The sequence below is a fragment of the Mobula hypostoma genome, chromosome 14 (assembly GCF_963921235.1).
Source record: "Mobula hypostoma chromosome 14, sMobHyp1.1, whole genome shotgun sequence".
Lineage (NCBI taxonomy): Eukaryota > Metazoa > Chordata > Chondrichthyes > Myliobatiformes > Myliobatidae > Mobula > Mobula hypostoma.
Window position 1 is genome coordinate 56852508 of NC_086110.1, and position 26624 is coordinate 56879131.

General features: G+C 41.7%; 1 protein-coding gene across 6 annotated transcripts in view; it reads left to right on the top strand.

Annotated features, from left to right (window-relative positions):
• Positions 1–26624, top strand: part of LOC134356311 (uncharacterized phosphotransferase YvkC-like) — a 233257-nt gene that overhangs the window by 133828 nt on the left and 72805 nt on the right. For all 6 annotated transcript variants that reach the window (XM_063067179.1, XM_063067180.1, XM_063067181.1 and 3 more), the window contains 2 exons: positions 2098–2170; positions 14102–14197. In XM_063067179.1, coding sequence (XP_062923249.1) covers positions 2098–2170; positions 14102–14197 — 169 coding nt within the window. The remainder of the gene's footprint in view (positions 1–2097; positions 2171–14101; positions 14198–26624) is intronic.

The following is a 26624-nucleotide window of genomic DNA, read 5'->3' on the forward strand; positions in this document are numbered from 1 at the left end:
TTAATTTCAACCCTTACTGGCATGTGATGTAAGTAAACTTTCCCTTGTAGCTGGACTGAGACTGCAGGTGCTTGAATATAAAACAAAAAAGACTGCTGGAGGAATTCAATGGGTCAAGTAGGATTTTCTCGGATTAACTGGACTCTGACAACTTGCACTAGTTCCTCAATCACTCTATTTACTTGTGTGCAAGGAGAACAGCTTGCTCCTGTCACCAAAACTTTCTGAAGATTGAACAAAGAAATGCAATAATTTATATGACTGTTGACTAGTCTGATCCAACAGAAACTGTACTCTTCTGAATCCTATCATTTGCGTATTTAAGACAGTTTGTAATAGACATTTCGGGTCTTGTTAACCAATAAAATCTTCATGTTAACGGCCAATAACATTGGACAACAAAGTTATTGCTTCCTGAATACTTTTGGGTGTATCGTATTGATTTTGGACTGCTAATCATGAAAGTCACAATGGAGTTTCAGGACCTAGTAAAGTGGCTACTGAGTGTATATTAACCAGTGCTCTTAGGACTGAACCCTACATAACTCCATTGTACAATCTCTTCAGTCTGAGAAACAACCTTTAAAGATGACACCATTCTCTGTCACTTAGAACTTTGTTATTCCCTGACTTGCAGTTGAGCCAATGGATATATTCTGATGGGCCTTACCCAATGTTGTTTGGGAGTCCATATATGTCATATCAAATGCATTTTCAAATCAACCCTATTAACCCATCAAAAGTTGTATTTTGTTCAACACAATCTGCCTTTTAACAAGTTTGTTCTGTGGTGATGTCAAGTTCCTGCTTAAGCTCCTAAACTTGGAGCTTGATCTCATGGAATTGATGGTATTTCCTGGACCTCTGAAATGAAGACTTGGGAATTACCCTTAAGTTTCCACATGGGAGAGGATGAGCATTCCGTAGAAATTGAATGTTCTGCCATACTCCATTAATTGAATTAACATGACTCACAGAAAAATATCATAAAATCGATTATTTACTATTTTATTTACTGGGAGGGGGACCTCTGTACTTCACATCTCTTTATTGAAATATAAATGCTTTCTTGCATTTCCATCTATGTGAATTCATTAATTGCTTGGAAATTCTGTTTTGAATGCAAATGCATGTAACAGTTGTTGTGAGCCAAATTTTAAATCAAAAGAGGATGATATTTTTAGGTCTGACAGAACCAGTAGCGATCGAAATAAACTAACTGTTTGATGGAAACCAAATATGCTAACAGTGATTCCATCTCCACGGTGTTGATTGTTTATCTTAATATTTTCTGAATTTAGACAATAAGCTATACGTATCCTGAGGTATATCCATGAGTTGACAAAAGTTACTCACATCTGAGGTAATCTACTCAGTTTTAAGTAGTTAGTGGTTGTAAAATGCTCCAGTGTTAGAGTAGCTCGAGTAAAGTTTATATAGGAGGGGTGATTGATAAGTTTGTGGCCTAAGGTAGAAGGAGTCCATTTTAGAAAACTTAGCACGTTTATTTTTCAGCATAGTCCCCTCCTACATTTACATACTCAGTTCAGCAATCGTGGAGAATACGGATCTTGGACCTCCAGAAAGTGTCCACAGCAGGGGTGATTGATAAGTTTGTGGCCTAAGGTAGAAGGAGATGAGTTATACGGCTCTCGTTACATGCACATGCAGGTCAACTCTGAGTGATTATGCAGAAAGTCTGAAGTTAATAACTCATCCCCTACCTTAGGCCACAAACTTATCAATCACCCCTGATGAGTTAATAACTGATGAGTTAACTTCAAACTTTCTGCATAATCACCCAAAGAGTTGAACTGCATGTGCATGTAACGAGAGCCGTATAACTCATCTCCTTCTACCTTAGGCCACGAACTTATCAAGCACCCCTGCTGTGGACACTTTCTGGAGGTTCAAGATTCGTATGCTCCACGACCGCTGGACTAAGTGTGTAAACGTAGGAGGGGACTATGTTGAAAAATAAATGTGCTAGATTTTTTTAAATTGATAAGTTTGTGGCCTAAGGTAGAAGGAGTCAATCACCCCTCATAGTGTGTTGGTTTTAAGACAACATATTAAGTCTTGTTTTGGTTATTGCAGTGAAGTGATTCCTGGTGCTGCTACACCCCTGACAGTGAGCACCTTTGCAAGAGCCATTGAATATGCATTACAGGTGGGTTGGATTGATTTGGTTATATCTGTTGAACGTCATTTCATTATAATAAACTACACTCTCACAATTATACAGAACAGTGCAAAAGGGGGTCCGGGATTGTTATTGTTGCTGTGTTTAATTTCCTGTGGGTGTGAGGGTCGGGGATTGTTATTATTGCGGTCTTTTTTTCTGCGGGGGTGGGGGTCAGGGGTTGTTATTGTCACTGTTCTTTTTCCGCGGGGGGTGGGGTCAGGAATTCAGGGGTCTGCAAGTTCAAAATCAGTTTTATTATCACCGGCATGTGACATGAAATTTGTTAATTTAGCAGCAGCAGTTCAATGAGAAAAATAAATAAAAGTAATAATCATATATAAACAAGTAAATCAATTATGTATGTTGAATAGATTTTTAAAAAAGTGCAAAAACAGAAATACTGTATATTTAAAAAATGTGAGGTACTGTCCAAAAGATTCATTGTTCATTTAGGAATCGGGTGGCAGAGGGGAAGAAGCTGTTCCTGAATCGCTGAGTGTGTCCATTCAGGCTTCTGTACCTCCTACCCGACGGTAACAGTGAGAAAAGGGCATGCCCTGGGTGCTGGAGGTCATTAATAATGGACACTGCCTTTCTGAGGCACTTCTCCCTAAAGCTTCTTTTTTATCTGTATTTCACAGCTACCTGGGGAAGACAAATATCAGAGTTGTATTGTACATGCATACTTTGATAATAAAATGAACCTTGAACTTTGAAAAGTCACAGGTGCATATACAGTTGAAGTCAGAAGTTTACATACACTTAGGTTGAAGTCATTAAAACTCATGTTTAACCACTCCACAGATTTCATATTAGCAAACTATAGTTTTGGCAAGATGTTGAGGATATCTACTTTGTGTATGACATGAGTAATTTTTCCAACAATTGTTTACAGACAGATTAGTTCACTTTTAAGTGACTATAATCACAATTCCAGGTGGGTCAGAAGTTTACAAACAAAATCAAAAGCAATCAGCCAAGACCTTAGAAAAAAAATGGTGGACCTCCACAAGTTTGGTTCATCCTTGGGAGCAATTTCCAAACGCCTGAAGGTACCAAGTTCATCTATACAAACAATAGTAAGCAAGTATAAACACCACGGGACCACGCAGCTTTCATACCGCTTAAGAAGGAGACGCATTCTGTCTCCTAGGGATGAATGTACTTTGGCACAAAAAGTGAAAATCAATCCCAGAACAACAGCAAAGGACCTTGTGAAGATGCTGGAGGAAACAGGTAGACAATTATCTATATCCACAGTAAAACGAGTCCTATATCGACATAACCTGAAAGGCTGCTCAGCAAGGAAGAAGCCACTGCTCCAAAACCGCCATTAAAAAGCCAGACTACAGTTTGCAAGTGCACATGGGGACAAAGATGTTACTTTTTGGAGAAATATCCTCTGGTCTGATAAAAACAAAAATTGAACTGTTTGGCCATAATGACCATCGTTGTGTTTGGAGGAAAAAGGCTGAGGCTTGCAAGGCGAAGAACTCAATCCCAACCGTGAAGCATGGGGGTGGCAGTATCATGTTGTGGGGGTGCTTTGCTGCAGGAGGGACTGGTGCACTTCACAAAACAGATGGCATCATGAAGAAGGAAAATCATGTGGATATATTGAAGCAACATCTCAAGACATAAGCCAGGAAGTTAAAGCTCGGTCGCAAATGGGTCTTCCAAATGGAAAATGACCCCAAGCATACCACCAAAGTTGTGGAAAAATTGCTAAAGGACAACAAAGTCAAGGTATTGGAGTGGCCATCACAAAGCCCTGACCTTAATCCGATAGAAAACTTGTGGGCAGAACTGAAAAAGCATGTGCAAGCAAGGAGGCCTACAAACCTGACTCAGTTACACCAGTTCTGACTGGAGAACGGAACAAAATTCAAGCAACTTATTGTGAGAAGCTTGTGGAAGGCCACCCAAAACGTTTGACCCAAGTTAAACAAATTGAAGGCAATGCTACCAAATACTAACAAAGTGTATGTAAACTTCTAACCCACTGGGAATGTGATGAAAGAAATAAAAACTGAAATAAATCATTCTCTCTACTATTGTTATGACATTTCACATTCTTAAGATAAAGTAGTGATCCTAACTGACCTAAGACAGGGAATGTTTTCTAGGATTAAATGTTAGGAATTGTGAAAAACTGAGTTTAAATGTATTTGGCTAAGGTGTATGTAAACTTTTGACTTCAACTGTATATGCTGTAGCTGCAGTGCCTAAGATAATTGTATACTATGATAATTCTATGTATTGCACGGTACTGCTGCAAAAAAGAGCATTTTATGACATGTGAGTGATGAAAAACCCGATTCTGATATGGGTCTCTGTTGTGGACTGAGAGTGGGAAGGTGGGGGGGGGGGCGCGGGAATCATGGTTGGGAAAACGGGAAGGGAGAGGGGAGGGAACAGGAATCTCCAGAGAGATAATCCGTAATGAACAATAAATCAATTGTTTGGAATCAAATGACCTTCCTTGGTGACTGAAGGCTGGGTGTGTCTGCACATGCACCACTCCCTACTTCTGGCACTCCTTCTCTGCCATCTGCCCCTCACTCCTCCCATGGTGCTCCACCCTTGACATTCCCAATATATTTTGCTGCTGTCAGATTTACAAACTCTCTCTCCACTCCGCATTGACAAATACATTACTATGCAAAAGTCTAAGGCACCTTAGCCATATATATGTGCCTTAGATTTTTGTTGAGTATTGTATTCCAACCCAAGTAAAAATTGACTATCATCTTTAAAGGCACAGGATCCCTACAAAGATGATCTCAATAACCCAATCCAGTATTAAAAAAATTGAGTGTACGCAACCCTTGTGTTATGGGAAGTTTACGATTCTCCTACCAATCAGCCAATGCTCTAACCATGTCAGTAACTTTCCTGTAATACCATGGGCTCTTAACTTGGTAAGCAGCCTTCTGAAAGTCCAAATATACAACACCCACTGCATCCACTTTATCTATCCTACTTGTAATCTCCTCAAAGAATTCCAACAGGTTCGTCATGCAGGATTTTCCCTGAAGGAAACCATGCTGACTTTGCATTATCTTGTCCTGTGTCACCAAGTACTCCATCACCTCATCCTTAACAGTTGACTCTGACATCTTCCCAACCACTGAGGTCAGGGTAATTGGTTTATAATTTCCTTTCTGCTGCCTTCCTCCTTTCTGAAAGAGTGGAGTGACATTTGCAATTTTCCAGTCCTGTGGCAACATGTCAGAGTCCAATGATTTTTGAAAGATCATTTCTAATGCCACCACAAACTCTAACACTACCACTTTCAGAACCTTAGGGTGCAGTTCATCTGGTCTGGGTGACTTAAGTATCTTTATGACTTTTAGCTTTTTGAGCACCTTCTCTCTTGTAATAGTAACTGCACCCACTTCTCTTCCTTAACACACTACAACATCAGGCTACTGCTAGTGTCCTCCACGGTGAATTACAGCTGAATATTCATTCCCAGCTGATCTCGTACTCTACTTCTGACATGAATGTTAAATCAGAGTAGAACACATAGCTGATGCACATCACATATTTGGCACTATCAGCTGGAAATTATACCCTCGGTAACATAGAACAAAGTGAAAGATTTTCATGGTATTTTCCAGATACAAAAGTTTGTAAATGGGACCAATGCGCACAACATGTTGGAGAAACTCCACAGGTTAGGCAATGTGTATGAAGGGAATTGAACAGTAGATCTCAAAGCATGAAACGGCATCCGTTCATTTCGCTCTATAGTTGTTGCTTGATCCATTGAGCTCCTCCACTGTGTTGTTGTGTTTTGGTCCAGATTTCCCTCATTTACAGTCTCTCTTGTGTCTCATTTACATTTCTTATATTTGAAGCCACACACTCAACGATTTAGGAACAGGTTCTGTCCCTCTGCTATCTGATTTCTGAATGGACGTTGAACCCAAGAACACTGCCTCACTACTTCTTTAGCACTTCTTATTTAATTTAACTTTTAATACATATATTTTTGGGGTAATTCACAGTTTCTACTATTATGTACTGCTGCTGCATAACAACAACTTTCACAGCATATGCTAGTGATATTAAATCTTATTCTAATTATTGCACCAAAATCAATGCCAAGTGTTTCCAGATTTGTTCATCCCATTGAAGCTTTTAAAGCTTTTGCATTCTTATGTGACTCTCATGATTATTAGTTTGCAAAATGTTTGTTCTGGAGTTCACTGTGGTTCAAAACATTAACCTGCTCATCCTCTTTCTTTCTTTTCAAATCTTTTTATTATTATTATTATCCAATATTAACAAGAGTACATCGGAGTGGGCAACACTTACAATGTTTCAAGAGAAAAAAAAACATTGTTTTAAAGATTGAAAAAAAATTTTGGTGACAAAAAAAAACCCAAAGTAAAGCGAGGAAAAAAAAACCCATTAGGTGTTCAACCCCAGAGCCACGCATCATACAAAACACTTCTAAAGATAAATATCAACCGCCAGCAAGAAAAGAAACTTGCTCATCCTCTTGGTTGAACATAACTGCATATCTTGGTTCAAAACTCTCCCATTTGCTATTTGTCATGGCTTCTCTTTCCAAAAAGAGCAGCTAAATGTCCATCATCCAGTTGGCAGGACTTTAATAATCTCCATTGATATTAGTAATAGTTTATTATTGCCACTTGTACCTAGATACAGTGAAAAGCTTGTCTTCGCAACTGCTTATGCAAATGAAATCATTAACCAGTGTATTGATCTAGATTAAGGTAAAGACAATAATAATGCAAAACAAGGAATAAAAGCTACAGAAAATGTGCAGTGCAGGTAAACGATAAAGTGCGAGATCATAGTGAGATAGACTACATGGCCAAGAGTCCATCTTAATTGTACAAGTGGTCTGTTCAAGAGTCTGATAACAGTGAAACAGAAGCCATCCTAAATTGGGGTGGGGGTGTTGGGGGAAGAAGCAAGACTGCCTGAGGTGGGTGGGGTCTTTGATTATGCTGGATGCTTTACGGAGGTAGCAAGAAATATAGTTTGAGTCCGTGGAGGAAATGCTGGTTCCTGTGATATGCTGAGCTGTACCAACATCTCTCTGTAGTTTCTTGTGGTCACATGTAGAGAGCAATTGTCAAACAAAGCCGCCATGTATCTGGATAGGACACTTTCTATCGTGCACCGATAGAAGTTGATAAGAGTCAATGGGGACGTGCTGAACTTCTTTAGTTTCCTGAGGAAGTAAAGGCATTGGTGATCTTTCTTGACTGTGACATCAATGTGGTTGGACTACTTTGCCGATGTTTACACTGAGGAATCTGAATTTTTCAACCCTCCCAACCTCAACACTATTGATGTAGATTGGTACATGTGCAAAAGCCCCGGCACCCATCCCCCCCACCCGTCTCCCCACCTTTCCGAAGTCAATGACCATCTCTTTTCTTTTGTAGACAATGAGGAAAATGCTGTTGTCATGACACTATATCACTGAGCTCTCTATCTCCTTCCTGTACTCTGACTCATGGTTTGAAATGTAGCGTAGTACAGTGATATCATCTACAAAGTTTTAGTTGGAGTTAGAACAAAATCTGGTCATGCAGCCATGAGCGTTCACGGGTAGAGTAAGGGCTGAGTTAGCAACCTTATAGAGCACCTATGTTTGGAGTAATCATGGCGAACAAATTGCAATCTTATTGATTGCGGTCTATTGGTCAGGAAGTCAAGGATCCAAGTTGCCGAATAATGTGTCAACTCCCAGTGTTCAGTGATGAATTTGCTCTGTTTCCTTTTCCTGACTAGTGGGGACGTTTGGCTTGCAGAAAAATGGGGATGCAAATATTGATGGGTTTGACATACTTCACAATAAGAAAGTTAGCAAATCAGGAACTAAGGAGCTCAGAGATACCACCACCAGACTGTTTTGTTTCCTGCACAACCTTTTGCATTTATGTGGTCAGAGATAGTTTATAGTAATTAAATTGATTCATTGGATCTAATTCATTGGTGGTGAACTGGTAAAATAATGAGATTAAAATTGAAGTTAGTCTGCTATTGGATAGAGAAATTTATCCAAAATTCACAAGTTTTGTTCGCTCAGCTTCTTCAGTGTAGTCTCTTGTATCTTGACTCTGGTCTTTTTTATACCTGTCCCCACCTTTGGCATCTTACTATGTGCAAAATGGCTGCATTGATTTCTCAAGTTGGCTGTTACTTTAACTTATTTAGGAAGATATTGTTACTAAATACTACATCTCAGAGATTCTGGAACGGAGCACACACAGCTGAGATAAGTATTGACTAAATTCCACCCAGTTTCATGTTTTCCCTCCATCTTATTCCAGTAGTAAGCAGCAGCTGCCTGGCATAAGTCCCATTTATTACAGCAGAAAAACAGCACATTCTGTAGATCCCCCAGATCAGCATTTACACAGCACCTTCCCTGAAAGCCCACAGTACTTCAGGGCAGTCTTAATGAACACATTTTGACACTGAACCACACAAGAAAATGTTATGGTTGGCAACTGAAAGCTTATTTAAAAATGTGGTGCTTAGGGAGTGTCGTAACGTGAGAAAGAAGGTTTATAGTAAGAAGTTTGAGGTAGGGATTCCAGAACTTGGGGGAGGGGTGCAAACAGCTGTTTGGGAATGAATGGGAATGGCCATGGGCACAAGGGCAGAGGAAAATGACATCAGGGAGAGAGGGAAGTTGTGGTGCAGAGGATGGAGGCCAAGTGGACTACTCATTCACTTAGTGCTCCTCTTCCCGAGGATAACCAGTCTCCTTGATGTTACTACTTCGAATTGCACTACATCAACGTAAAGACATTCTACAAATGCTGGAAATCCAGAGTAATGCATAAAGTGCCGGAGGAACTCAGCAGGTCAGGCAGCATCTATGGAGAGGAATAAACAATCTACATTTTGAGCTTGAGACCCTTCATCAGGTCTGGAAAGGAAGGGGGAAAAAGCCAGAATAAGAAGGTGGGAGGGGGGCAGGGGAAGGATAACAAGCTTGCAGGAGAGGGGGAAGGTGAGTGGGTGAAGGAGGGGGATGAAGTGTGAAGCTGGGAGGTAATAAAGTGGAAAAGGTAAAGGATTAAGGGAGAGGAGAGTGGACCATGGGAGAAAGGGAGGGAGGAGGGGAACCAGTAAGAGGTGATGGCGGTGGAGAGAAGGGAAGGGGTAAGAGGAAATTGAAAAGGAGGGAAGTGGCAGGGTGGAGAAATTATTGGAAGTTAGAGAAATTAGTTTTCATGCCATCAGGTTGGAGGCTACCCAAACGGAAAATGAGGTATTGCTTCTCCATCCTGAGAATGGCTTCATTGCGGCAGCAGAGGAGATCATGAACCGACATGTTGGAATGAGAATAGGGAGTATAGGGAGTAGAATTGTAATGGGTAGCCATCAAAGTGATGAGGAGCAGGACAGTATTAAAATGTGTTAACACTTACCAAACCCACAGCTCTCTGCATACATAATGCTGGAATATAACTTTGTTGAACTAGTAAATAAGAGGATAACTGTCTGTTCAATATATAGTGCTGAAATCCACACCATTGAAGTTACTATTGCTTGAAGCCTAGGTATATCTAGACAAAGGTCAAAGGACGTGTTAGAAGAATTGGATACATTTAACAGGCTTAATGGCAAGCTTTGGCAATGAGCTTTCATTGTTCTACAGGACCCAATCCCCCCAAACCTTCCTCTATCAAGTCAACACAGAACATTCTGCAGATACTGGAAGTCTTGTATTCCTCCAACAAAGATGGTGTAGGAGTCTTTTCCATTTGGAATTCTAGACAGTGATACATCTGGTATTAAGTTTTCTATCTGTCCCAACTGAAATTTTTTTAGTTTTGAATGTAACTAAGTGTAATGCAATCTAATTTAATTAACCTTTGTATTGTCTCAGATAGTTCCATTAAATAGGGAAGTTCTTGCTTTTTTGATCATCAAAGTACGTACACCTTGGACTATCAAAGGTTCTGCAGTGTTTTTGCGTTACAGGGAACTTTTGAAGGAGATGCAGAAGATTTTGGCTGAAAGATATGGAACGGCCCCTAATCTTAGAGTTCCATCCGCCTTAAAAGAGCCCTTTTCCATGCATCATAAATAATACAAAAATTATTTAACTAACCTTTTATACCCAGTGTTTAATGAACTGTTATATTAATATCTTTAATTAAGTAAAACATAATGCCTCAATAAACCAAACATCTGTTGGTACAACAAGTCTGGCATTTACTCTAGTATTGGCACTACACAGTAACCTTCTTAGAAGAGTGTTAGAGTCTTCTGTGATTCCTTTCACTAACTGGTGCAGAGAGACAACTGCTAATCCCTGCTGGAAGCTGTGCACAAACATGCCAGCTCAATCCACTTTTGGCAGTTATGCCTCCAGCACCTATGGTCCATATTTCTGGAATTCCCTTCTTATTGTCACTTTAACTCTCCAGCTCCTTCATCCTTGAAATCCATCTGTGTAGACTTCGGCAACCTACCAATCCCATCTTCCTTGCCCTGATTTGCTCCCTCTTGGTTGGTGATAAGCTCTATGGGGAAATGTAGACAGTATTTCTCCATCACAGAGGCTTTATAGAGGTGTGGCAATGCTCTAATTCCATTCTGGAGGCTGAAGCCTTTCAAAGTTTTCCAGTGTTTTGCCAGTTGTAGGAGAGTGCAGCCCAGTAACTCAGACTTGAAGACCCCCAATTCATGCACACATTGTGACTTGTTGCTGAACACCAACTAAGACAGGTGCTTATAATTGGACTCAGTATCACCAGGCCTCGATTTACATAAAGTGATGCTTTGCTTCTTAGGAATGATCGATGTGGGTTGTAATCAGTCCTCCTCAGCTGATTAAACATTTTGTTATTCACCTCCATGAGTTGTTTCCCTCCTTAGCTTTTGTATGTGTGTGTAGGGTGTATGTTTGGTTTGTGTATAGTTTTTCATAATTTCTATTGTACTACTTATAGTCTTGCATTTAAAGTGGAAGTTGATAGGATCTTGATTAGCAAGGGCATCAAAGGTTATTGGGAGAAGTCAGGAGAATGGGTTGAGAGGGAAAATAAATCATTCATGGTAGAATGCCAGAGCAGACTTGATGGCTGAATAGCTTAATTCTGCCCCAATGTTTTATGGTTTTATTTCCCTGTAAGTGTCTGCAAGAAAATGAATCTCAAAGTATATAGTGAAATATATATATATTTTAATAATAAATTTACTTTGACTTTGAAGCTTGGAGCATACTGGTGAGTGGTACTCTGTTTCTGAAACTCAGAACTGTTGAGGTTAGTGGATGTGGTGTACTATGTGCAACCTGTTCCATATTGTGTGATGGGTACAAGTGCAGTCAGTGTGGGTGACCCCCTACCCCAAGTACTTCAGCCTAACTTGCACGTGACGGATAAGCTCCTGGTGTAGAGATTACAATGTAGTGCTGAAGTTAGAGCATCCAACACCAACCAGCAGGATCAAAGTGCCCCGTGTATGTATCCAGGGAGATTACCTTAAATTTAGCAATTCTAACACTGTCACACACACAACAAAATAATCAGTGCCTAGATAGTTAACAGAAGAGTTTGCTCTTGAGGATCAGACTGTAGGTAATAATTGTAGAAATTGCGAAAAATAGAGTGTGTGACCAGTGTTTGGAAAGCAAGACCAAAGATAACAACCCATGAGAACAATTCTGTCTAGAGAAGAGGATAAGAAGGGAGTGAAGCAGAAATTTGAATTTGAATTATCTGCGTAAGTCTATTTTGCATGGAGGACATTTTAAACATAGGCACTCAGCCAGGATTTGCATACTGGTGGATTTACTGGCGGAAGTTGTTGGAGGGATGTTCTCATCGTTGTTGTGGACTCCTCTCTTTTCATGTTGCTTCAGTGTGAGATTTGCATTCTTCATAACCAAAGCAACATAAAATTTGCATTCCTATAGAGCTTCTGTCATAGTGAAGTACTCCGAGGAGTTTCATAGCAGTATCAGACCAGGCCACCGAAGGATATATCCAATACATAGCCAAACGTTTGGCTAAAGAGAGAACTTTTAAGAACTTTTAAGAAGTGTGTTATAGGAGGGTGGAGATGTAGAGAAACTAAGGGGGCATTTCTAGAGTCATCAACAATGTGGCAAAGAAAATCAGGATTGATATGGAGGGTCAGAATTGGAGAAACTCGAGAGATCGTCGAGGTTTATCGGGCTGAAGGTTATTGCAATAGTTGGGGAGATTGCAAAGCACCGGGAAATTGGAAAACAAGGATGAGAAGCTTCAAAGCAAATCCAAAGGCAGAACCACTCATTCATGTAATCTCATTTTGGATGGGTTTGGCCCGTTGTTGTTATAAAGAGGCCATCCTGTCTTTTCTGGCCAGCGACCTGCTACTGAAACCATTTACGTGACGGAATGAAGTCATCCGGAGTCCTGCCTAAACTTCATGTGAGCGACAGGCTTGTTAGTCCTGCCAGGTGGTCCTGGAATCTCCACTAACTCTTCCACTGAGGCTGTGTGACACTAGAACTAGAAGTCATAGGTTAAGGGTGAAAGCTGAAATGGTTAAGGTGAACATGAGGGGCAACTTCTTCAGTAAGACGGTGGTGTGAGTGTGAAACAACCTAGCAGCAGGAGTGGTGGATGTGGGTTCGATCTCAACATTTAAGAGACATTTGGATAGGTAATGGATGGGAGAGGTATGGAGCTGATCTGGGTGCAAGTTAATGGGATTGGGCATTTTAATATTTCGGCATAGACTCAATGAGCTGAAGGGACTGTTTCTGTGCTCTAGTGCTCTGACTATGACTCTAAAGATTCAACTTCCAGATTTTCCTGTGAGGAGGGCAGGAGAAACATGGTCGTTAAACAAAAGATCTTGTTGCCTCATTTGCTGTGTTGCCTTCATTTAGTAATTATAAAAGCCTTAGAGATGGCGGGTGAGGGAAACAGCTTTTGAATTGGGCAGGACAGATTGGAGGTGTGAAGTTACATTGTGAAACACCGATTTGGCAAACCAGGTGGAGACATTTAAGTGTTCACCAGCAATGTCTTTGAGAGGAATACACTAGACTTGTTTTAGTTTCCCGGCAATTATGAGTGCAGCAGTTCTGTCGTTAAATTACTGAACTGGTATCCAGAGACACAGATTATTGATCAAGATGCTGGAATTCTAATCCCACTCTGGCAGCGAGGTGTTTTTAAGTTTAAGTGATGAAATAAGTTTGAAATAAGCATTGAAAGCTGGTGGCAGCAATGGTTATGTGTAGAACCAGATTGTTGTAAAAGGCCAGCATTGCTCGGAAAGGTAATCCATTTGCCTTCTCTTCTAACCAGTCTAAGTAAAGCTAACTTACAAATTGTTGTCTGTATTTTTTATTATTACACATAATGCAAAAGATGGTGTACAGACTGGCCACAATTTAAATGTTTGATTAAACTCTGGTGTAGACAGCTGTGGAAGCCAAATCATTGGATATATTTAAAGCAGAGGTTGATCGGTTCTTGATTAGTAAGAGCATCATTGGGGAGAAGAGAATTGAGAGGGATAGTAAATCAGCCATGATTGAATGCTGGATCACACTCAACGGGCTGAATGGCCTAATTCTGCTCTGATGTCTTGTGTCTAAAATGGCAAAAATGACTACACTGATGTTCGATTTTGTTTTTTTTGTGAATGCTACTTATATGATGCTATGTACTTGTGATGCTGCTGCAGGTCAGTTTTTCATTGCACTTGTGCGAAAGACAATAAATTTCACTTTGATATTAGAGTGTTAAGTGTGAATTTCAAAATTCTCCATGCTTCTCATTTTGCTGCGCACTAATTATGTCAAGAGATTTCAGCATACATTGTTCATTCATATTTATATTTAAACCAGGCATGTATGTTGAAGAATATTTACATGCTATATATCATTAATGTTTTTTTGACTAGGTATTTTCAGTGAAAGCTGGAGGAGTTCGCGGCTTCTCCCCCTATAACCACAAGTTCCTGGGCATCTGCTGTTCCCACTTGTTTTTGGATCTAATGGTAAGTTTGTTGTTAAAAGGCTTTACTATCTGTATATACCTTACATATGTCAGACAGGATGATAGTCCTATTGAAAATAATTTATGCTCTTACCTGAAGTTACTTGATGGGGGAGGGCACATTGGCATGGGATTGAGAATGGAGTAGACCTGAATCTGCATTCATCTGGTCTCTATTCCAGTGCGACTATACTAATATTGTTCATGTTCAGGAATAGATTCACTGTGTTAGCCTAATGATTGGGTCAATCTTGCCTCAGTGGTAGCACCTTGGCATTCAAAATAGAATGCACATGGATTTTATTTTAGAGATACAGTACAGTAACAAGCCCTTCTCGTCCAATGAGCCTGCGCCATCTGTGTGACCAACTTACCTACTAACCTGTATGTCTTTGGAATGTGGAAGGGAAAAGGAGCATCCATAGGGAAACCCATGCAGTCACAGGGAGAATGTGCAAACTCCTTAAAATCAGCAGTGGAATTGAACCTGGGTTACGCTAACGGCCATGCTAACATGCTGTCCGGAATTCCCACAACTAAAAGCAATAACACAGGATGCAATTGAGGAATGGATCATACTCCAGATTAGCATCTTTTGATGATACTTTACACTGAGATCTCAGATGAATGTATTAGCTATCTTATGGCAATACAAAAAAATGCAAGCAATGCCAGGTCAAAAGATATTGCCAAGATAAAGGACAACCACAAAGCAGTCTTTAAATGGTAAATTCGTAATTTCACTCACCTTGACCAGAGGACGTAAAAAGATTTGCTTTGGTTAAAGAACTGGAATTGACAAAAGAGTACTCAACTGTCCTGCACTTAAATTGTCTGTCAGGAAATGGCAAGTCCAAAATAAATATATAAAAAAATGATGCTGTTTCAAGAAGAAAAGAACAAACCAGACATTCCATGAGATTTGATGCACCTATAGGTTCACCACTGATTGCTTTTAAAGAGTTTGCAGATAAATAATTTTAATCAGCATGGGGAAAGAATGAGGAAGTCTATACGTAAGAACATATCATAGGAAAGAGAACAAGGAGTAGGCATCATTGTCAGCTCGATCATTCAAGATTTTTTTAAAAAAAGAAAAACGCTCATGTAAATGCAGCAGGAGCAAGAGGATGGCTTGGTAAAGTGTGGGTCCCTTTAGGGACCAAAGTTATTGGCTTTGGTTTATTATTTTCACATGTATCAAGATATAGTGAAAAACTTGTCTTGTATGCTGTTCATGCAGACCAAATGTGTGTGGAGCTAGGGGATGTAGGCAAAGTTCTAAATGAATACTTTTCTCACTTGTATTCACCAAGGAGAAGGATATGGTTTAGTCAGGGAAGGTAAGTTGATAGCATGGAGCATGTCATTGTTAAGAAGGGGGTGGTCTCATAGAATGCATATGTGTTGATAAGTCCTCAAGGCCAGATGAGATATATTCCAGGATACCGTGGAAAGCTAGGAAGGAGATAACTGGGGCCCTGACTGATATCTTTGCACCAAATGAGGTACCATAAGACTGGAGAACAAAGCTCTTGTTCCTTTGTTTTAGAAGGGCAGCAAGGATAAATACGCTGGCGAGTCTTATGTAAGTGGAGGAGAAATGACTGGAGAAAGTTCTGAGGGACATTGATTGATTGATGGACATCTGGAAAGGCTGGTGCTGATCAGGGATAGTCAGTATGGCTTGGCATAGTGGATATTCTGTATCACTTTGAGTTTTTTTGAGGAAATAGGAAAACTGATAAAGGCAGATCAGAAGACATTGACTATGTGGACTTTGGAGCTTGTCAAATACCTTACTCGAAAATTAAGGGACTCAGGATAAAGCACCTAAATGGATCCAGAAATGACTTAGTAATATCAGGTAGACAGTAGGAGTGGAGACATACTTTGCTCAGAATATATCTATGATCAGTGATATACCACGGAGATCAATGTTTGGACTCTTTATCTGATGTATATCGGTAACTTGGATGTGAGCATTGGAGGTATGATTAATAAGTTAGCTGATGACTTGAAAATTGGTGATGTTTTGGATGATGTGGATGCTCATGCAAGGGTGCAACAGGATATAGATTCAATAGAAATTTGGATGGAGCATTGGCAGATGGATTTTAACCCTGACAAGTGTGAGGCAATGCATTTCAGGAAGTCAAATAAGAATAAGGCATACACAGTGGCCACTTTATTAGGTACCTCCTGTACCTAATTAAGTGGCCACAGAGTGTATTCCTGTATGTTCACAGTCTTCTGCTGTAGCCCATCCACTTCAAGCTACTGATCTGTGCATTCAAAGATAATCTTCTGTATTCCACTATTGTAACACACAGTTATTTGAGTTATCGTCGCTTTCCGGTCAGCGTGAACCAGTCAGGCCATTCCCCTCTGACCTCTCTCATTAACAAGGCATTTTTGAACTGCTACTCACTGAATGTTTTTTTTCACTCTGTTTTTTTCACCATTCTCTGTAAATTCTAGAGATCTGTGTGTGAAAACCTCAGGCGATCAGTATTTTTGAGATACCCAAACCACCCATCTGGCACCAACAATATTCCACGGTCAAAGTTATTTCGATCACATTTTTCCCCATTCTGATATTTTCTCTGAACAACTGAACCTCTGGACCATGTCTGCATGTTTTTATGCATTGAGTTGCTGCCCCCATGACTGCTGATTAAATATTTGCTTTAACAAGCAGGTGTACAGGTGTACCTAAAAAAAAAGTGGCTACTGAATTTGTAGAGTAAATGATAGGACACTACAGAATGTTGAACAATTCATTGTTCCCTGAAGGTGGCAATGCAGGAGGTTAGTGTGGTGAAGAAAACATAGGGCATGTTTGCTTTATACATCAGGACATAAAGCAGTTCAGATGTCATGTTGTAACTTTACAACATGCTGCTAAAATGGTACTCGCCATATAGTGTGCTGTTCTGATCCCTATAGTATATGAATGATGTGATTTCTCTCTAGAGAACAGAGAGCATTCACCAAGATGTTGCCTGCATTGGAGGACTTGAGATGTGGGGAGACATGCGGAGAGAATTGCAAATACTGGTTTGGTAACCTGATAGAGGTATACAAAATTGTTTACCTGATGCATGGATCAGATAAACAGAATTTTTCCCCAAAATAGAAGCATCAAGACAAGATAGCATAGTTTTAGAGTGAAGGAAAGGAATTTTAAAGGAGCTTAAAGGATTTGTTTTACATCATAATCATCACCATGTTGCCCATTACACTACTGGAGTTTATGTCATTATGTGATGGAGTTAGCCTCTCTTCTCATCACATGCATAAGCCATCTCCAACATTTCCTCATGATGAGTATGGCCATGTCCTCTTCGCGATACTGAATGAGGAGAGTGGTTAATATTCTAGAACTTGCAGGCAGGCAGACAGGGTATTGGAATCAAATAGAGTGAAAACATTTAAGAAGTACTCAGACAAAACATAGAAAGTTACTGATCATGAGAAGGTAAGTGGGATTTGTAAAAATAGACAAAAAGATTGGTGAGGACATGGTTGATGGAAGGGTCGTTTCTGTGCTGAATAAATCAATTGACTTAATAATTTTAAGCTCTACATTCTAGATCTTCTGCTTCATGAGTCATACAATATTTATTTACTGTGAACAATTAGAAGGCTGTGGATTCCTAGGCAGTGAATATTTAAAGCTGCAGGCGCATTCTGGAAAGAGCGATAATTCAAATGGTATGGATTACCTATTTAGGATTTGGAATTTTGGTTCTCAAAAAACATATGTTAAAGGTTTCCTTGAGTCTTTTTGAAAGCTTGGGAATTCAGAGCTGTTTAGGAAAAAGATTTGAGGTCAATGTTGATCATAGAAAGCACAGCACCGAAGAAGCCCATTTAATTCATGCTGAAACTATTTAAACTTCCTAATCCTATTGGCTTGCACTGGGGCCAGAGCCTTCCATACCCCTGCCATTCATGTCTTTATCCAAACTTCCCTTAAACATTGAAATCAAGCACACATGCACTACTGGTGACACTCTCACGACCCTCTGAGTGAATAAGTTACCCTTTGTATTCCCCTTAAACTTTTTACCTTTCTCCCTTAACCCATGACCTCTGGTTGTAGTTCTACCCAACCTCAGTGCAAAAAGCCTGTTTGCATTGACCCTATCTATACCTCTCATAATTTTGTATACCTCTGTCAAATCTCCTGTCAGTCTTCTACATTCTAAGGAATACAGTCCTCACCTATTCAATCTTTCCTTATAGCTCCTGACCTGACAGCATCCTTGTAAATTTTCTCAATACCCTTTTAACCCTGTTTACATTTTTACTGTAGGTAGGTGACCAAAACTGCAAACAGTACTCCAAATTAGGGCTCAACAACGTGTTATACAACTTCAGCATAACATCCCATCTCTTGTACTCAATACATTGATTTATGAAGGCCAAAGTGCCTGCCAAGAAGTTTCTTTATGACCCTGTTACGTACCCCGTAACTGGGTTGCCAAACCAGCAGACATGGATCACTCAGTTGGAGTCTGGAGTACTAGAACTAAGAAAGTTTTATTAAGGAAACAAGCAACACAGTAATCGAAAGGATAATAAATGCAACAGTTCAGTGATGATAAACACACATGTGCACAGAATTAAGATAACAGCATCAATCAAGCTCTATCGTTGTCTAGGGGTAAATGACCAATTTCAAAATGACTCAAAGTTCAGTCCAGTTTAGTAGTTCAGTTCGCAGTAATCGTTGTCATGGCGATGGACAAGGTGGGGAAGAGAGACATAGAATAGGAACAACTCATCATTCAGCACAGCTTCACTCACAGACCAGCGAGATGGCTCACAAACAGCATTTGGGCGGGTCCTTGGTGATGTCACCTGAGGTCACCGACTGTGACCCCTCCTCCAGATGCGGTCGATCCTCTGCAGTGAACCCGTTATTACACATCTCCAGACGCTGCTCCATTGTTCCTTATCTCTCCTTCCCCTGAGGGCAGGTGGCAGACCAACTGCTGATGCCACTGATGCTAGCCCAGGCCAGCAAACATCTTAATTTTATGTGTATTCTCGTAACACTTCCCCCCTTTAAGGATTTTTACCGGGAGGTAAAAATTACAAACATGACTACATTATCTGATACATACACAATATACATCGTTAACAGTTATTTAGCTAATACAGAGAATTTGAAATTGTCAACACCTTGACAGACAGTCATCACATTTTCTGTTCCTTTTACACGTGTTATTAATAATCCCTTAGACCAGGCTCCAACTCAGCAAACTTCATAGTGGCCAAAAACACTGATGAATTGCGACCAATGTAACCTCTCATTTGGTTTTGTCCCGGACCACAACAACAAGGGTCGTCCCATTCCGACTCAATTTTCCCTCGCAAGGGCTTAGTAGGAGGGGGACGGGTATTGACCGCAGAGTTATTGCAAAACTTCCTGCAGTACCCCACCATCTCCAAAAGCCTTCTGAGGGCCCTCTTGTCTGTCGGGGTTGGGAGGTCAGCGATAGCCTGCACTGTAGCTTGCATCACTGCCAGCTGCCCCTGTGTCACCACAATTCCCAGGTAAGTGACATTCGTGTGGCCGAATTCATTTTTTCCAAGGTTCACTATCAAGCTGGCTTCAGACAGCCGTGTTAAATTGCCAATACACACCTCTGTGTTCATCAGCCCTTTAGTCACTGAATTACTCAAAAAATATGGGTGTTGTTTGCTTGGCTGCCCTATTGTAACCGACATAACCCAACGTCCCAGTTCTTTGCATTTCCTCGGGACAATCAAACACATGGGTGCGAGTCGTTTAATTACTCCTTCGGGGATTAAGGGAGAGACCTTATCAGTAGACCTGACCAAAACAATAGCCTTCTCCCATCTGACCGATTCCATCCTAATCTTTTCAAAATGGTTTTTTCCTCTTAGCAGGGGGCCCCTAGCTTCATTGATTTCCACGCTAACACCGACTAGGTTTGTTAGCATATCAAAAGCCGGTGACCGTCTCAGTTCGCGTCGGTCATGATCAATAACATTTTTCCCCCTGGGCAGCCGGTAACTCTCTTTCATGATTCCACCAACTGTTTCCTCCAGCACCGCAAAATGTCCACCGGGGGGTACCTCGTGGGCCATGTTAAAAACCTCATCCCCATAACTCTTTTGCACCACCCCCCACTCCTCATCTGCGGATGCTGTACTTGATTTCCCTTTCTTCCTTAGCACTTCCTCATCCGCACAATAGCTTGTCAAGGCTGTGTCAGAGAGAGCGGTCTCGGCAAAAACCATCAGCCCCTCGTCTCGCTCCTGCGTCTGCACAAATTCTTTCCTGGCTACTGCTACGTCTGTCCCAGCTCCTTCACTACCTCTTATCTCACTACACCCTGTCTCATACAAGGTTGGCAGAAATGTTTCAGCCAAATTCACCATCGCGGGCGGGGCCTCCATGCTGGCAGGCTGACCCGTCAATCTCACGACTGGGAACACGATTCCTCCGGCGATGTCATTACCGAGCAAGACTTCCACGTCTTTCATCGGTAATTCGGACCTCACCCCGATCGTGACTAGTCCAGAGACCAGGTTGCTCTGTAAATGTATCTGGTGCAAAGGGACTGACTCTGTCCCTTCCCCAACACCTTTGACCTCTACCTCCCCAGTCTGGGTCTCTGAGCTAAACTCTAATACACTCTTCAGTATTAGTGACTGACACGCTCCCGTGTCTCTCCAGATCCGCACTGGAACTGGTTTTAACCTCTTTTTCACTGACACCAGTCCGGCCGAGATAAACCTCTCGCGCCCTTCCTGGACTTTTTCAGACCTGTCCTTCCCTAGCGGTTCGCTTAACAGCTCAATACAGCCATTCCAAATTTCCGCTTTTCCTTTCCCCGTCTCCTTTCTTGGGGCAAAGCACCTGGACGCAAAGTGTCCGACTTTCCCACAATTATAACAGACGACCCCAGGAGACTTCCTACCAGACTGCTCCCGGTCTACCTTATCCTTTTCACTAGTCCCCGGCTTACTTTCTGACTTTTCCGGTGGACTCTCCCCGCCGTCCTGACTACCCTTCTGGTAGCCTTTACTCGGGGCAACCTTCAGTTTATGCGTCAACGCATACTCATCCGCTAACTTAGCAGTTGCGGCTAACGTGGCTGCCTCTTTCTCATCGAGGTAGGGTCTCATACCCTCAGGGACACAACCTTTAAACTGCTCAATCAGAATCAGCTGCAGCAGTCTGTCATAATCCCCCTCTACCCCTTTCGAGGCGCACCAACGCTCACAATATGTTTGCATCTCGCGAGCAAACTCCAAATACGTGCGGTCCCACCGCTTCCTCGCATTCCGGAACCTCTGCCGGTATGCCTCCGGGACCAACTCATAAGTCCTGAGGATGGCCTCCTTCACCACCTCATACTTCTGGGCATCTTCCGGGGATAAAGCGGAGTAAGCTTGTTGGGCTTTCCCTTTCAGTACACTCTGAAGTAAAACAACCCACTTATCCCTCGGCCAGTCCTGACTTATAGCTACTTTTTCGAAGTGGAGAAAGTACCGATCCACATCGGTATCGTCAAATGGGGGAACCAGCCTAACCTCCTGGGTCGCCCGGAACCCTCCACCTTGGTTCGGCACGAGCCCCTGCTCGGCCCTTATCTTTAACTTCTCCAGCTCAAATTCCCTTTCCCTCTGTTTCTCCTCTCTCTCCAACTGTCTGTCCCTCTCTCTCTCTTCTCTCTCCAACTGTCTTTCTCTCTCTTGCCTTTCTACCTCTCTCTCTTTCTCCTGCCTTTCTAACTGCCGTACCCGGAACTCGTGCTCGAGTCTCAGTTTTTCAAGCTGTACCTGTACGGCGTCTCCAGCAGGTTTTTCAATAGACACCTCCCCCAGCTCACCTTGGGGAAACACACCTTTAGATACATAGTGCTCTACAATAGCTCTGTGTATCTCCTCTCTCCTCATTGTCGACTTCACCTTAGCAAGATTCACCCGTTTTGCCACAGCTATCAATTCCGATTTCCTGGCATCCTCTAATGCCTCCAAGGTCGGCGCCTTTATAAATTCCTCAACCTCCATTTCTGCTGTTTGTCTTTTCTTTCTTTCGGGAATTTTAACCCAATCAATTTACTCCGTCCCAAATTTAGCGTTCAAAATCGCGGACGAGAACCCCACTTATGTTACGTACCCCATAACTGGGTTGCCAAACCAGCAGACATGGATCACTCAGTTGGAGTCTGGAGTACTAGAACTAAGAAAGTTTTATTAAGGAAACAAGCAACACAGTAATCGAAAGGATAATAAATGCAACAGTTCAGTGATGATAAACACACATGTGCACAGAATTAAGATAACAGCATCAATCAAGCTCTATCGTTGTCTAGGGGTAAATGACCAATTTCAAAATGACTCAAAGTTCAGTCCAGTTTAGTAGTTCAGTTCGCAGTAATCGTTGTCATGGCGATGGACAAGGTGGGGAAGAGAGACATAGAATAGGAACAACTCATCATTCAGCACAGCTTCACTCACAGACCAGCGAGATGGCTCACAAACAGCATTTGGGCGGGTCCTTGGTGATGTCACCTGAGGTCACCGACTGTGACCCCTCCTCCAGATGCGGTCGATCCTCTGCAGTGAACCCGGCACCCAGGCAAGGGCGGACACACACCGGGTTCCCGCTGATCGTACCTTTCCACCCTGTGCGTTGTCCGGTTCTTCTCACCACTCGTGAGAGGCGCACCGCTTCCAGGGTCTCGTTACCTCGGGTGGCGTGTGTGTCTGTCTTAGCGAACCTGTCCCTTTTTATCCCCCTGCTGGGGTATCGCCTGTCCATCACTTCAAACAGTTCAGGGCTCAAAGGGGGGAGCCGCTCCAGACAGCTCTTCCTCCCACATCCCTTCATTACACATCTCCAGACGCTGCTCCATTGTTCCTTATCTCTCCTTCCCCTGAGGGCAGGTGGCAGACCAACTGCTGATGCCACTGATGCTAGCCCAGGCCAGCAAACATCTTAATTTTATGTGTATTCTCGTAACAACCCTATCTGCCTAAAGTCATAGTCATGGCCATACTTTATTGATCCCGGGGGAAACTGGTTTTCGTTAAGGTTACACCATAAATAATAAATAGTAATAGTAATAGAAATAGTAATAGTAATACTACTATTAGTAAATAGTAATAGTCATGGAAATAATAACTAGTAATAGAATAGTAATAGAAAAATTGTAATAAATAAATAGTAATATGTAAATTATGCCAGTAAATTATGAAATAAGTCCAGTACCAGCCTATCAGCTCAGGGTGTCTGACCCTCCAAGGGAGGAGTTGTAAAGTTTGATGGCCACAGGCAGGAATGACTTCCTATGACGCTCAGTGCTGCATCTCGGTGGAATGAGTCTCTGGCTGAATGTATTCCTGTGCCCAGCCAGTACATTATGTAGTGGATGGGAGACATTGACCAAGATGGCATGCAACTTGGACAGCATCCTCTTTTCAGAAACCACCGTCAGAGAGTCCAGTTCCATCCCCACAACATCACTGTTCATTTTTTTAAGACCTACCCTGGTTGGTCCTACTGAAGTGCAAAACATCATACATATCTGCATTAAATTCCATCTGCAATTTTTTCAGCCCATTTTTCCAGCTGATGCAGATCCTTCTTCAAGTCATGATGGCTTTCCTCACTATACACTACAACCCCCAATCTTGGTGTCATTGGCAAACCTGCTGATCCAGTTGACCACATTATCATCCAGATAATTGATATAGATGATAAACAACAAAGGACCCAGTTCTTATCACTGCAGCACACCACTAATCACAGGTCTCCATTCAGAGAGGCAAACAAATACTTCCACTCTCTGGCTTCTCCCACAAAGCCAAAGTCCAATCCAATTTACTACCTCGTCTTGAATGCCGAGTGACTGAACCTTTTTGACCAACCTCCCATGCGGGACTTTGTCAAATGCCTTGCTAAATTCTATGCAGAAAACATCTACTGCCTTTCCTTCATCCACTTTCCTGGTAACTTCCTCGAAAACCTCAATAAGATTGGTTATACATGACCCACGATGCATAAAGTCACCCTTAATCAGTCCATGTCTATCCACATACTTATGTATCCAGCCCCTTAGAATACTTACCAATAACCTTCCATAACTGATGTCAGACTCATCGGCCTATAATTTCCTAGTTTTTGTTTAGGGTTTATGTTTTTAAACAGCAGAACAACACTGGCTATACTCCAATCTTCTAGTAGCTCTCCTGTTGCTAAGGATGACTTATATATCTCTGCTAGAGCCCTGGAAATTTCTGCACTTGTCTCCTGTAGGGTCTGAAGGAAGACTTAGTCAGGTCCTGGGGTTTTATCCACCCTGTTCTGCCTTAGGGTAGCAAACACTTTCTCCTCTGTAATTTGTGCAGAGTCCATGAAATTTAGCCTTCCTAATTTCTTTATTAAATGTTGTCTTGCATTTCCTGTACTCCATTAGCAGCTCATTAGTTCCCACCTGCCTATATCTGCTATGCACCTCCTTTTTTCTCTTAACCAGGGCCACAATATCCCTTTAAAGCCAACTTTCCCTATAGTTGTTATCTTTACCTTTTATTCTGAGAGACACGTGCAAGCTTTGTACTCTCAAATTTTTGCTTTTGAAGGCCTCCAACTTACCAAGTACATCTTTGCCAGAAAGCAGGCTGTCCCAATCCACACTTGGCCAGATCATTTCTGATACCATCAAAATTAGCCTTACTCCAGTTTAGAATATTAGCCTGTGGACCGGAACTCTCTTTTGCATAATTGTTTAAAACTAATGGCATTTTGGTCACTGGATACAAAGTGTTCCCCAACACAAACTCTTGTCACCTGCCCTGTCTCATTCTCCAACAGCATATCCAGTATCGCACGTTCTCTCATTGGGTCTTCCATGTACTGATGAAGGAAACTTTCTAGAACGCAATTGAAAAGGAATAGTCCATTTAAAGTATGGGATTCCCAGTCAATATGTGGAAAGTTAAAATCACCTACTATAACTGGTATAAAAAAGAGATTAACGCAATAGAAAGGAAGGACATAAGCCGGGAAGATGTGGAATCGATATGGGTAGAGCTGCGTAACACTAAGGGGCAGAAGACGCTGGTGGGAGTTGTGTACAGGCCACCTAACAGTAGTAGTGAGGTCGGAGATGGTATTAAACAGGAAATTAGAAATGTGTGCAATAAAGGAACAGCAGTTATAATGGGTGACTTCAATCTACATGTAGACTGGGTGAACCAAATTGGTAAAGGTGCTGAGGAAGAGGATTTCTTGGAATGTATGCGGGATGGTTTTTTGAACCAACATGTCGAGGAACCGACTAGAGAGCAGGCTATTCTGGACTGGGTTTTGAGCAATGAGGAAGGGTTAATTAGCGATCTTGTCGTGAGAGGCCCCTTGGGTAAGAGTGACCATAATATGGTGGAATTCTTCATTAACATGGAGAGTGACGTAGTTAATTCAGAAACAAAGGTTCTGAACTTAAAGAGGGGTAACTTTGAAGGTATGAGACATGAATTAGCTAAGATAGACTGGCAAATGACACTTCAAGGATTGACGGTGGATATGCAATGGCAGGCATTTAAAGGTTGCATGGATGAACTACAACAATTGTTCATCCCAGTTTGGCAAAAGAATAAATCAAGGAAGGTAGTGCACCCGTGGCTGACAAGAGAAATTAGGGATAGTATCAATTCCAAAGAAGTAGCATACAAATTAGCCAGAGAAAGTGGCTCACCTGAGGACTGGGAGAAATTCAGAGTTCAGCAGAGGAGGACAAAGGGCTTAATTAGGAAGGGGAAAAAAGATTATGAGAGAAAACTGGCAGAGAACATAAAAACGGACTGTAAAAGCTTTTATAGATATGTAAAAAGGAAAAGACTGATAAAGACAAATGTAGGTCCCCTGCAAACAGAAACAGGTGAATTGATTATGGGGAGCAAGGACATGGCAGACCAATTGAATAATTACTTTGGTTCTGTCTTCACTAAGGAGGACATAAATAATCTTCCAGAAATAGTAAGGGACAGAGGGTCCAGTGAGATGGAGGAACTGAGCGAAATACATGTTAGTAGGGAAGTGGTGTTAGGTAAATTGAAGGGATTGAAGGCAGATAAATCCCCAGGGCCAGATGGTCTGCATCCCAGAGTGCTTAAGGAAGTGGCCCAAGAAATAGTGGATGCATTAGTGATAATTTTTCAAAACTCGTTAGATTCTGGACTAGTTCCTGAGGATTGGAGGGTGGCTAATGTAACCCCACTTTTTAAAAAAGGAGGGAGAGAGAAACCGGGGAATTATAGGCCGGTTAGCCTAACGTCGGTGGTGGGGAAACTGCTGGAGTCAGTTATCAAGGATGTGATAACAGCACATTTGGAAAGCGGTGAAATGATCGGACAAAGTCAGCATGGATTTGTGA